General features: G+C 34.6%; 3 protein-coding genes across 3 annotated transcripts; 1 reads left to right on the top strand and 2 right to left on the bottom strand.

Annotated features, from left to right (window-relative positions):
• Positions 1 to 4729: 4729 nt before the first annotated feature.
• LOC107473609 (ethylene-response factor C3-like) lies at positions 4730 to 5429 on the bottom strand. Its single transcript, XM_021134117.2, has one exon. The coding sequence runs from the start codon at positions 5405 to 5407 to the stop codon at positions 4730 to 4732; it is 678 nt and encodes a 225-aa protein (XP_020989776.1). The 5' UTR covers positions 5408 to 5429.
• Positions 5430 to 8431: 3002 nt separating this feature from the next.
• LOC107473608 (protein MAIN-LIKE 1-like) lies at positions 8432 to 9383 on the top strand. Its single transcript, XM_016093187.1, has 3 exons — positions 8432 to 8698; positions 8810 to 9120; positions 9269 to 9383. The coding sequence occupies exons 1-3, from the start codon at positions 8432 to 8434 to the stop codon at positions 9381 to 9383; spliced, it is 693 nt and encodes a 230-aa protein (XP_015948673.1).
• Positions 9384 to 10827: 1444 nt separating this feature from the next.
• LOC107473607 (uncharacterized) lies at positions 10828 to 12554 on the bottom strand. Its single transcript, XM_016093186.1, has 2 exons — positions 12447 to 12554; positions 10828 to 12399 (listed from the first exon to the last, which is right to left on the bottom strand). Exons 1-2 carry the CDS (start codon positions 12552 to 12554, stop codon positions 10828 to 10830), a joined length of 1680 nt encoding a protein of 559 aa, XP_015948672.1.
• Between the last annotated feature and the right edge of the window lie 527 nt (positions 12555 to 13081).

Here is a 13081-nt window from a genome sequence, read left to right on the forward strand (position 1 = left end):
AAGTTTATGTGATTTTTTTTCATATATCTTTTTTTAATTTATTTTATACTAAACTTTTAATTTTGGCCAACAAGAATTAAATTTTAGATTTTTAAGTCATAAAAATTATAATATTATATTATAAAATCACATTTCTCAAATTCTTAAGCTAATAAATAGTTGTTATATCTCTATCTGTCAGAATAATAAATAATTGTTGTATGTATTCTAAAAATCTTGGTTTGCTGGTACAAAGTATATTGATGAGTATAGTGTTAAGAGTTTTTTTTAACTAAACAAATTCGTGTATGTATGTATGTGATATATATTTAAGTTTGAGATTTGAAGTGTTGAGTTCTTTTAATTTTAAGTTTAGAAGTTAATTTTAAAGTGTCATTTACTTTGTTTCTATTTGAGTCAAGCATTTCTTAATGAGGGGGATTGCCGTTAATAAATACAAATTTCTATTACAAATGAGTGAGTCTTATTAAAATTGATTCAATGGGTATTACTCTGTCACACAAAGTCAATTTTGATGTTGATGCAAAAAAAGTGATGAAAATTTCAGGATTCGTTATTTTTTTATTTATTATGACAAATATTTATGAATTAATTTTATTTACATTTTTTCTTATTGAATTTCAATCCATGAAACTTTCTAGCTTTAGTTAAATTATACCTCATATAAAATTTACTCTTTAGAAGTTATTGAAGTTTTTTATATACTGCTAAAAATTTTCTTATCTTATCTTTAACTAATTAAATGCAGAAGAATAGTTATTATGAGATTCATACTTGTTGAGGGACATTTTCTGATCATACTATAGGTACACTCATAATAAGGTAACACCTTTTGTATTTTTTTTTTAATAATTCAATTCCCATGCGTAATTAAGTGTTTAACGCCTTATTTATGATGTAAATTAAAATGAAAAATTCTGGAATAATATTAGGCTTTTATCTGTTTGGATTTGACATATATTAGAAATCATACACAACAGGCTGAGGAGGCTATCTCATGTCACTTTGAAGAAATAATATTTTTGAATTTCTTTACATCAATATATAGTTATCTCATGTCAAGTAAGACTGAATATTTTTTTTGAGTGGGTTTGATGAAAAAAAAAAAGAAGAAATGTTAGAAGATAATAAAATTTATTATCTTTAATATATAGTTCAGATCTATGACGAATTAACTCATTTGTTCACTTGAATTTCATCTTGTGCATGGAGCAACCCACCTTAAGATAGAATTCAATAGAATTCAAAGGAGTAGTTTAGTTTCTTTTTAAGCTGGTTCTGTTAGCTTGTTATAAATATCTGCTTTCTACCCTTTGCATACATATTCAGTTTTTTTTTTCCTATTCGGTAAAATAATGAAAGAGTGAGTGTTAAAGAAGGGGGATATTTTAGTCATTTTACATTCTAAAGACAGAACCCTAAAATTCGGAAACGAAAACCCAAAGCACACTTCCCCTCTTCTCCTTAGCTTCTTCTTCTCTTTAATTCTCTCCGTCAAACCCTATTTTTCATCCACCAAACCATCCTCTTCTCTCTTCTCTCTCTTGCATTTCTTACAAATGTGTGTTGTTTTAAGGTTGTGGAGCTTCGATTCCTACTTTCTACTTCTATTTCTGGAAGATGATGGGGGAAACATTACTTTCATGAAGAGAAGAATATATAAGAGGTAGGTTGGATTTTCTTTTCTTATTTTCCTGGAAAATCATATTATTAATTAATATTATATAGACATACATTCTAGAACCAAAATTATTTTAATCTATAATCTATTTGTCCAGCCCACCCTAGCTGGAAGAGTTTTCATTCTGTGTGAAGGAATTTTTTCGTTATTATAATAAATTTGACTCAACTCATTTAACGATAATAGTTTTCATGTACAGATGATTTATACTGTGTTATCTAATAGAAATTTAGAAAGATAAAAAAAATAATGCGAATAATCATCATAGTGGATATTTATTTATTTATGATTCGACATTTTCTTAATAATGCATTGATAAAATTAATCCTCAATTATTGATGGCTAAGCAAGTAACTCTTCCCTTCAATATTTGATGTATTGATGCCTTAACGAAGATTTGATTTACCTTATTTACATTGATAATGCTAAAAATATAAAAATTAATAAATTCAAATAATTTTTTTAAATATTTTGATATTATCAAACATTTTCGTATTTGGATACATTATAATAACATAGTTAAGTGTGGTGACTGCACTTCATTTATCAGCTACAAATTGAGATATGTGTTTTGTGAAATTTTTTGCTTTTCTTATTTTTTTTTCTTCTAAATTGTAAGCATCTGATAATAATGTTTGTATAAATGTAATTCTAAATTTTAGGGTACATCTATAATTAGTTAATTACAGTTGCAATATTACAATTGTGATGTTCTCGTCTATATAGAAAATTATACTATATTGATAATATATTAGCGTCGAACTGACAATTATGTTTTTTTTTAAGTTTCTATATTACAACAGCAACTATAATTTAAAATTCTGAGAGTATTATCTACTATATATCTAATCATAAAATATTAATAAAATTATTTTGACTTGAAAATATTGTTATATTAGTCTTTTCATAAATAATTATAAGAGGTAATTGAATAAATTAAAAGATAATATATATGTTAATCTTCATTAAAGTATTCTGCTTTATTGGTAGCTAGATTCTGACAAAAAAATTTCTGGTTTTATATAATATTATTCTTTTCACATAACATCATCAGTTGTTGATCAGCAAATGATAATTATTTCACAGAAATGAGAATTTAAGAGTTTTTATGTGTCATGATTATTATTGCATTTAGTATCTTTAATAACCAAACATGTTAAATTTTTATCCCTTTTTGAGTTTTGATTATTCTTAAGACTTGCGCATTTTTTAAGTACTTTTCTCATTCTTGCGGCTGTATAGAATCCTCATATCCTATTATTGATTGATTACAAGAGATAATTAAGGAGAGAAGCTATCAAATTGTTGCTATGTATCATGATGATGTGTGTTTTTACCAAGCAACTTGTATGTAACATGTCTAGGATGGGCAATACATACTTATTACCTATAGGTATTTAATCTATTTAAATAGGATAGGCTATCCGATTTGCTGTGGATAGAATAGAGTTTAATTTAGGTATGCCTGCGAGTAGAGTAGGATATGAATTTAGGGTGTAGGTTTAGTTTGGTAAAGTTTTTATTTTTTAAAAGTAGCTTATAAAAGTTAACTTTTAAAAGATGGTTTTTTAAAAGTTGTAGTATTTATGTTTGGTAATTCAAATTAAAAATAGCTTTTAATAAACATAAGCAATATCAATTGTGTTTGGTAAAATAGCTTTTAAATTTTAAAAATACTATAATAGACATAAATACAAGCATTAAATTTAAAAATTAGTTAATATATGAGGTTATATTAGACTTTTAAATTTTGAAAAGCATAAGCCAACTTTGAAAAGCTCTATCCTAGGTACTTTCAGTACCCCGATCTTTTAAAAGCTGCAAGCACAAGCACATAATCTTTTTATTTACCAAACACAAAATGAGGAGCTTGAGTTTTTAAAAAGCACAAACACCTCTTCAAAAAGCTTTACCAAACCAAGCCGTACTCTATTTGTATATCATAAAGGAGGTAAGAGTTGAACTTATATCTTACCTCATATAATGACTTGTAATAAATGAGCAACCACTAAATTAGTTAGTTAATTTAGTAATTTAGAGTATTAATTTTTTGTTTTTCATTTTATTAATATGTTTGAAATTTAGAATAATTAAATTTTATATTTATTTTAAAAAATTAATATTTTTGCAGATAGGGTAAGATAGGATAAGGTTTAAAATTTTAGAGTACATATAGGATTAGGATTAACAAATTCTCAACTCGTAAATAAGATAAGATAAAATTTTAATAAAATTTTCAACTCGTGAATAGAATTAGAATAAAATTCAAACCCTATTTTACCCCACTCATTGTCAATCCTAAACATGTCACCTACAAAAGATTTATCTTCCTTGCCACTTTGGTTTATTAAAATTGAATTGTTTTTATATATATAACTCCAACAAAATTATCGATATTCAAGTTCTATTATTAAGAATTTAGTTGATTTTATGTGATTTTGTGATGAAATCATTTTTTTTAAATTTAAATTAATAGAAAAAAGTATATAAATATTTATATTTTCAATGTATTTTTTTATATAATTTTTTTAGGTTTATGTAAATCTTTTCTATATATATATTTTTTTANTATTTTTAAATTTAAACTGATAAAAAATATATAAATAATTATATTTTTAATAGATTTAACAAAAATCTTATAAAAGATTGGAGATAAAAAATTTTAAGCAAGAACATTTTCTGTTGTCAATGTCAGAATATTTCTTTTTTTGAAATTTTCTTAGATGATAATTAAAAAAAAATACTTATTTTTAGATTAACATTACAAGAGTAAGTTTACCTATCAAATTTATCTTTAAAAAATTTATTTCATTTTTACCCTTACATGTTCAAAATAGTAGATTAAGAGTAGAAGAAAATGGAGAAGGGCTTATAAAGAATTATAGAGATTATTGTTAAATGTGCTTATTACTAGAACATTGGACTTGTGAAAATCCGAAGGAAGGAAGAGCAACAAAATCAAGAAAGAGGAAACAAAGTGAATCTAAATTACATTTGTGAAAGGGGATAATTAAACAAAGAAAATGGTAAGGAATAAGTAGTAAATAACTAATTTTGATCTGAAATGCTAAGGAGTTGTTCTAGATATTCAACCCCCAAATCCTCAAACACCATCACATTACTATTATTAGTTGTTGATGATGATGATGATGATTTCTTTGATGATTCCCTTTTCTTGTTAGTCTTTGACAACTTCCTTTGGATGCAATTCCTCTCTTTGAGTGCAAGTGCAGGTGAAGAACAAGAACAAGAATCAGAATCCATCATGATTCCTTGCAAAGAATCTTTGACCCTTTTGAATGGAAAGTTGAGAACAGCGTTGTAGCCTCTCATGGAAAATGCAGCTTGATCATAAGCCAAAGCAGCTTCTTCAGCACTTTCGAATGTTCCAAGCCAAACCCTTCTTCCATTCCTCGTTGTGTCTCGAATTTCTGCTGCAAATTTTCCCCATGGCCTTTTCCGAACTCCTATGTAACCTCCATTTCCCTTACCAACTTCAATATTCTCTTTCTTCTTGTTCTTGTTCTTGATGATGTTGTTGTTGTTCTCCATGGTTGTTGTTGTTGATGAATCCATGTAGGATTCATCAATCCTATCAAAGGAAAGAGAATGATGAAAAGGGTCATCAACAAAATCATTGCTTGTGAATGGTTCAAAACAAAAATTGTCTGGAAAAACATCATGGGACATGTTCCAATCTTGGATCTCAAAGAAAGGAGTATTCATCTTTTATTCTTTTTGGGCTTCTCTCTAACTTGTAAGTTTCTAATTCTATCATTTCCCTTTGGCTGTGACCTATAATTTATATATTGGACTTAGATCCCACTATAATGTTTATGTCTCATTTATTATTTTTAAGGCATCTATCGTTAAAGTGTTGATATAATTGTTTAATAGCAAGTACAGCGGAGTACAGGAAATTAAAGAATATTTCATTTGTTTTATTAGATTAATTTTGTAAAATAATAATGCGTTTCATAGTTAATTAATAATATTTTGAAGCGGTTTTCCTTTAGCTTTTAGGGTTCTAGTTAGTTAATAATACTTTAATTTGAAACTATGAAAATAAATTATACATGATGTTATTTAATTTCAAATCGAATCTTTTTCTCTAACCTCTTGAGTCATGCTTCTGTATTTTATATTTGTCAAAATCAACTAACTTATAACTTCTTTTTTTGAACTTGTTATGCCGTTATATTAACTACTAAACTAATTACCATAGGTTCTTTAAGAAAATATCAGGTACTTGCATAGTTATTTCTTTTCTTAGTGTAACTACTTGCACATATAAAATATGTAATTTTATATTTTTGCTAGTGTCCCTTGACTCCCTTGTGTAAAGTTATTTAAGTTCAAATTGGATCTATCTAAAATATCATGGGTTACAAACTTACAATAAAGACATAGGTATAATTTCAAACTAATTTAATACTTTTTGAGTGCAAGTTTATCTATAATAATTGAGTTTACATTTCATGTATCAACAATATAAAATATTTTACACAGTCGTTTAATTATATCTATTTTTTTAATAGAAATAGATGCACAGACAAAAGATAAAAGACTGTGGACGAGTGTTTCCACCAAATTTTACAATTTTTTTACTAATGTATGGATATAAATGATAAATGTCCCTATTATTTTAATTATTTGCCTTGTTAAAAATATTTTAAATTTGCTTTTATATCAAATGAAAAGAATTTAATGATGCAAAAAATTAACTTTAATATTATACTAAAGATATTAAATGCAATATAATATTATTGACCTTGTATAAATAGTACTATTACAAATCTTTTTTGTTGATAACCTCAACTTCAGACTAATCAATCGAATATTGATTAATACGTAATCGATCCAACACTACTTGAAAATGGCTATTCTGCTCAGAACTGAGAAGTTCTAAATGTTCCTGAAAATTCTTGTTTCCATTGGACCATCTGTATCTACATGCATTAAGATCTCGATTCATGAATCTCTCGATTCGAGAAATTAAAATAAGAGGATCGAACCATTTCTATATATATATATATATGTGTGTCACATATATATATTAATTTTTTTTATTGATTAAAATTTTTGAATTCGTCACTATTTTTGGATGAATATTTATGGAATTAATATAAAAAATAATTATTTTTACTAGACATTATATATAATTAAAATATACATAAAATTGATAAAAAAATATTTGTTAGTGAATATAATCAAAATTAATGTCATAATAATTTGATATTTAATTATATAACCAACCCAATTATGGAACCCACCCATCCATCAAATATATTAAGATAAAGAGGAGATAAATAATGTGCCCAAAATATCTTTTCTTCAATAATATAGAAGATGCCATGTTTTCGATCGTTGTGGCACTAGCTCATCAATCACATGCTACATATTATTGTTCCCAATCTTTAATATTTTTGCTAATGACGAAATTTGTTTATTTTTTATTTTTATTTGCAATCACTAGGGAAAAAAAATGTCACAAGCATTTTCCGTTCGTTGGTAAAAAAGTATAATTGGATTACAAATTAAACAATTGCTAAAAAAACAAAAAATATTGGATAAAAAACCTAAATAAACCAGGCTGAAAAAATTTTTCCCAAATCAGCCAAAACCAAAATTTTTTCAGCAATAAACCAATGACCATAATAATGTAATTCGAATCAACAAAATTTGAACCAAGATTGCAAGTAATTCGAAACAACTTGCTTCGAACTAGGTATAAATTGTGTTGCATGTAATTCGAATCAACTAGTATCGAATTAGAGAGGAGTAAATCGAAGTGACTTGATTCGAATTACTAGGGTAACGTGAGATTAGGGAGTTCGAATCATGTTGATTCGAATTATTCAATGTTGGTGACATGAGGTAATTCGAATTAAGTTGATTCAAATTACTAGTGAGTTGCCTATATAAGGAGTTCGAACCAAGCTCATTCGAATCAGTTTTTCTTCCTCATACCCCACCAAATCCCAGAGAAAACGACCCAGAATCTGTTCGGACAAGAACTCGAGAGGCATATTGACGAGATGGGGGACGATCCGGGAAGGCTGTATCGTTTGGATGGAGTCGCTCATATCGTCGGGTGATCAACGACGAGGTTAGTGGTTTTTGTTAGTGGTATATGTTTAGTGGTTTTTGTTGTTAGAATATGTTAATGGTTTATTGAAGTTGTATTGCTAGTGGTTTATATAAGTGGTATTGCATGCAGTTTTGTATAGTGATTTTCTATGTCGTTTTGTTGATGGTTTTGTTTATTGGTTTTTTTTGTTAGTATATGTTAATGGTTTATTGAAGTGGTATTGCTAGTGGTTTATATAAGTGGTATTGCATGCGGTTTTGTATCGTGGGGTTCGATGCGGTTTTGTTAATGGTTTATGGTAGTAGTTTTTGTTGTTAGTATATGTTAATGGTTTATTGAAGTGGTATTCTTAGTGGTTTATATAAGTGGTATTCCATGCGGTTTTGTATAGTTGTTTTCTATGCGGTTTTTTTATGGTTTTATTTAGTGGTTTTTGTTGTTAGTTTATATTAATGGTTTATTGAAGTGGTATTGCTAGTGCTTTATTAAAGTGGTGTTGCTAGTGGTTTATATAAGAGGTTTTGCATGCGGTTTTGTTGATGGTTTATGTTAGTGGTTTATTAGCTGTTTATGTCCTGGTTTGTATTTGTAACCGATTTTTGAATCTGTTCTAATCATGTGGTCCGTGTATTGCGCAGCCCTGGCGTTGCATATCGAGTATGCGGTGCCAGCAGGGAATGCGGCTCGATGAGCGGTACGTTCCGTACTTGCAGATGGCTGGATTATACCATCTTGCAAGACTGAACGACAGATGGTTTCGACTAGACGAGCCGCTTGTGAGTGCATTCGTCGAAAGGTGGCGTCCGGAGACGCACACTTTCCACATGCCTTTCGGGGAGTGTACCATCACACTTCAGGACGTGGCCTACCAGTTGGGTTTGCCAGTGGACGGACATTATGTCAGCGGTTGCCTTACGGATTTCCATGTATATATACAGGGTGGCCGGCCAGCTTGGTAGTGGTTTCAGGAGTTACTCGGTGTGTTACCTCCCCCGAGCCAAATTCAAAAGTTCGCTGTGAACTACAGTTGGTTCCAGGAGACCTTTGGAGAGTGCCCCGAGGGGGCCGATGAGGCGACAGTTAGGCGCTTTGCCCGTGCCTATATCATGGTGTTGTTGGGAACGCAGCTGTTTGCAGACAAGTCAGGCAATCGTATTCACATCAGATGGCTACCGTACGTGGCTAGGCTTGAGGAGATGGGTGGCTACAGTTGGGGGTCGGCGGCACTTGCATGGTTGTACCGATGTATGTGCAGAGTGGCCAACAGACATGTCGTGAAATTAGCTGGGCCATTACAGTTACTTCAGTCTTGGATCTTTTGGCAGTTTTCTAGTTTTCGGCCCGATGGGTATGATACGTTTAGCTGCCCCTGGCATCCAGGTACGACTATGTCATTATATTATGTTTACTTATTCTATGAATTTAAGTTCTCGCCTGAAATTTTATACTAGTTCATCACATTAATTTCTGACTTCGTATCTTAACGACCTTTGCAGGTGGTCAGATTACAATCCTGGTGTTAGCGAGAAGGGACCTCGGGTGCAGATGACTCGGTTGAGGATCCACATGTTACAGGCTAGGGATGTAAGTATGCATAAAACATTTGCCTAGTCAACGTAAGTTTATTTATAGCTAAATTTCTCTTCTAATGTATTCGTGATTAAATTTTCAATTTATATGGATGCCATATAGCACACCCGACGTCCTCCAGGTTGTCCATCCGGAGGTGTTGGAGCCTCGTCATACGGCCTTATGACGTTCTGTGACGTCGCTGATATATTTCGCGGTGGTTGAGTGGCACCAGGTTGATAGGGTGTTACCTCAGTTTGGAGGCGTACAGACTTGTCCCCGTCCCGCTCTGAACATCGACTTCTTGATGTCGAAGGATGGTAGAGGGGGTGATCATTGGTTCCCGCACCATCTGCATCACTGGCATCTTCACTGGGAGACACGTGCGGACCACGTCCTTCGGTTTGATGTTGTTGCCGACCCGGGTCCTTCACATGACTTCTTAGATTGGTGGCGGCAGCACGGAAAGAGGTTCTTGTCACCAGAGATGTACTTGGGGGATTCTAGAGACATTCCTATTCCAGTGGAGGTGACACAGAGGGGTGTCGGTAGAGTTCCCGACATGGACCGAGTCGATGACGTACCGGATAGGCGTCGAATTGACAGGAGAGCTTGTGTTGGGACACGACGTAGCGACCGGGAGTGTGTCCGGGTTGCCGACATAACTCGCATCTCTTAGGCCGGTTTGGATCTGCCTCGTCCATGTTCGTCTGTATCCAAGTAGACTTGGGACGACCCTCCCTTGCACGCCTCTTGTTCGGGTCCGGTATTACCGTCGGCCCATCATATGGTGGCCAGAAACCCTCTGGGATTGGAGGTCTGAATCCCATCTGATAAACACTGAAAACGTTACTGAGTCGATAGACAGGGTGGATGTAGGAGTGCCAAGTGACTCGTGAGTAGGCAAAGCATGCCAGTGCGTGCGAACAAGGGAAATGAAGTGCCTGGAAGTATCCGTAATCACATGTCTGAGATCCGAGTGAGACCCTGTAGCTACCAAGGGAGAAAGAACCAGTAGGAGTGGTCTCTGCGACCGTGTACTCGGAGTTGTCCCTGTCATACAAAGTAACTGTGAAGCACCTTGCCGTCTTCAAGTTGGCCTCGATACATTTAACAAGGTGTTGACTGAATTGTTGTCTGGTACCCAGCTGGACCTGCGCCTCTCTCCCCTTGCGTACAAAAAGTTCGGCCAACCGACCATACGTTGCTTTCACCAAGGAGCATACAAGAAGGTTCCTCACACCCTTGAGGATTGAATTCACACACTCAGATATATTCGTCGTCATATGACCGAATCTCCGGCCTTCATCGCAATACTGTGTCCACAATGAATACTCAATCCGGTTTGCCCAATCACACATCGCCGAATCCTCAGAGCGAAGAATATCAAACTAGTGATGGAACTCGACCTCTGTTTTAGCATAGGCAGCATTCACGAGAAGACTCCTTGCGTCTTTTCCCTTGAAGGTGAGGGCGAAATTTGCTGCTACGTGACGAATGCAGAAAGCTCGTTATGCAGCCAGAGGTAGCCAGCCCCCGTCGGGAGCCTCAAGGGCGGCCTTGATGCTGTTATGCCTGTCAGAGATAACGAGCAGACCCGGCTGTGGTGTAACGGCTGACGGAGGTGGGAGAGAAAGAATGACCAAGACTCAGCATTCTCACCCTCGACTAGTGCGAATGCAACAGGGAGTATGTTGGAGTTCCCGTCCTGTGCAATCGCAACAAGTAGAGTACCCCCATACTTGCCATATAGATGGGTCCCATCAATACTAACCAACGGCTTGCAATGACGAAATTTCTCGATACACGGTGGGAAAGTCCAGAACAGTTTGTGAAAGTATGCCTTAGATTCGTCCAGCTGTCCCCCAACTCGAATAGGGCTAGTCCGAAGAACTGCAATAGAACCAGGCATCGTCACCTGCACTCCTAACACCCACCTTGGGAGCTCGTTGTAAGACTCATCCCAGTCACCATAAATGAGCGCAACAGCCTTCTGCTTCGCCATCCAGACCCTCCTGTAGGTCGGCCTGAACCCATAGTGCGAGGCAGTCGCATTTAGGAGCACCTTGATGCTAACGGATGCATCAGCTCTAACCATTGGCATAATAAATGCCGATATCACATGATAATCCAAACTCCTGTGATCGCTGGAGATAGAGCTGGCGAGACAAGTATGCGGTCCATTGTACCGTTTGACCTCCCATATGCCCTTGCGCTGTCGGAGACTCAGCCGAATCAACCATGTGCACCCATTCCCAAACTCAGAACACTTGCCAACGTAACGGCGATAATCAGACTCCACAACCTTGTACTGTACACCTCGGTGGATGCTGTAAGTCTTCACACTTAACAGGGCATCCTCCTTATCCTGAAATTGCTGACCAACCTGGAACTCTGTCAGACCAGCTGACCCTTTTGCATCTCTTGCGCCAAATCCTGCAACCTCGCAAGGTACCCCCGGCTGCCTCATGGCATCCAGGTCTAAAGATAAAAAATGTGGAGGGTATTGCTGTGTGCCAGAGCTAGAGCCATCACCGGCACCGGCAGGCTCACTGGCTCCGATATCATCGGCACTATCATCAGCAATCATATCCGGCTCGACATCATCGTCCTCTACATCATCAAACAATTCATCTCCAGCCCCAGCCGGTGCAGCACAGTGTACAGAGGTAGGTACAAGTTCCGCTGTTCCAACCTCGTCGCCAACACTGTCGTTGAGATCAACAGCGAACGAAGGGGAGGCGACAGGCGGGGCGGGTGGCTCGTACGCAGGGACTGCGGAAGATGCAAAGGCAGGATTTGAGCTAGAACCGGCAACCGTCACTAAAGTGTTGGTATTCCGGTTCGAACCCCCTGAGTTGGACACCACATCAACCAGCTTTGCCAACAGCTCCGGTGTCCGCACTTCGGGAAAATGCCGGCGACAAAGAAACATGACCTGCAGGTCCTCATAACTCCCGATCGTGAAGCAATCATATTTCACGGTATCTTGGAGCACCGTGATTGGAATGCGATAGAAAAACTTCTTAACCCGTTTAACACCTTCCAGACCAAGTTTCTGCAATACAGACCTAGCAAGGTCATCATAGCTCGTCTAGAACTCACGATAATACAGAGAGGATCCTTATCGATGAACTTGACACCTGACCGAGTTTTTCTCTTAATCGATCCTTTGTGGTGAACCAACACTATAAAACTGTCCTCACCAGCCATATGACCCCTCAATATTGAGAGCAACTCACGTTCATCACATATATATACAGGTCTGGAACACACTAATTCGAAACAACCTAATTCGAACTATTTATACATAATTCGAATCAACATGATTCGAACTCCATTGAGACTCATTTTCCTACTAATTCGAATTGAGTCAATTCGATTTACCCCTCCAAAATTCGAATCTACTTGATTCGAATTACATGCAATTCGTTTCAAAGGTAATTCGAATCAAGTTGTTTCGAATTACTTGCTTTTACAGTTCGAATCATGTTGATTCGAATTATATATGTTTGTTCGTTGGTGAATTGCTGAAAATTTTTTTATTTTGACTGATTTGGGTAATAAAATTCTCCCATTGATTTATTTAGGTTTTTTACCCAAAAATATTATTGTTGCATGCGACAAAAAATGGCAAACACTATAACTTTGATATCAATATTGATAAATATTTAAAAAATTTTATGTGGAAACTACACTATTAAAAATTAGCTATTAAAAAATTACTCTTTTGAAATATA

This window comes from Arachis duranensis, chromosome 2 (assembly GCF_000817695.3).
Source record: "Arachis duranensis cultivar V14167 chromosome 2, aradu.V14167.gnm2.J7QH, whole genome shotgun sequence".
NCBI lineage: Eukaryota > Viridiplantae > Streptophyta > Magnoliopsida > Fabales > Fabaceae > Arachis > Arachis duranensis.

Excerpts from the sequence above, each read along its gene's own strand:
- LOC107473609 (XM_021134117.2), bottom strand. The coding sequence starts at position 5,407 with ATGAATACTCCTTTCTTTGAGATCCAAGATTGGAACATGTCCCATGAT.
- LOC107473608 (XM_016093187.1), top strand. The coding sequence starts at position 8,432 with ATGCGGTGCCAGCAGGGAATGCGGCTCGATGAGCGGTACGTTCCGTAC. Across the intron at positions 8,699-8,809 it reads GTTGCCTTACGGATTTCCAT|GAGACCTTTGGAGAGTGCCC; the intron begins GTATATATACAG and ends AGTTGGTTCCAG. Across the intron at positions 9,121-9,268 it reads TCTAGTTTTCGGCCCGATGG|GTGGTCAGATTACAATCCTG; the intron begins GTATGATACGTT and ends CGACCTTTGCAG.
- LOC107473607 (XM_016093186.1), bottom strand. The coding sequence starts at position 12,554 with ATGGCTGGTGAGGACAGTTTTATAGTGTTGGTTCACCACAAAGGATCG. Across the intron at positions 12,400-12,446 it reads AGGATCCTCTCTGTATTATC|AAACTTGGTCTGGAAGGTGT; the intron begins GTGAGTTCTAGA and ends TCTGTATTGCAG.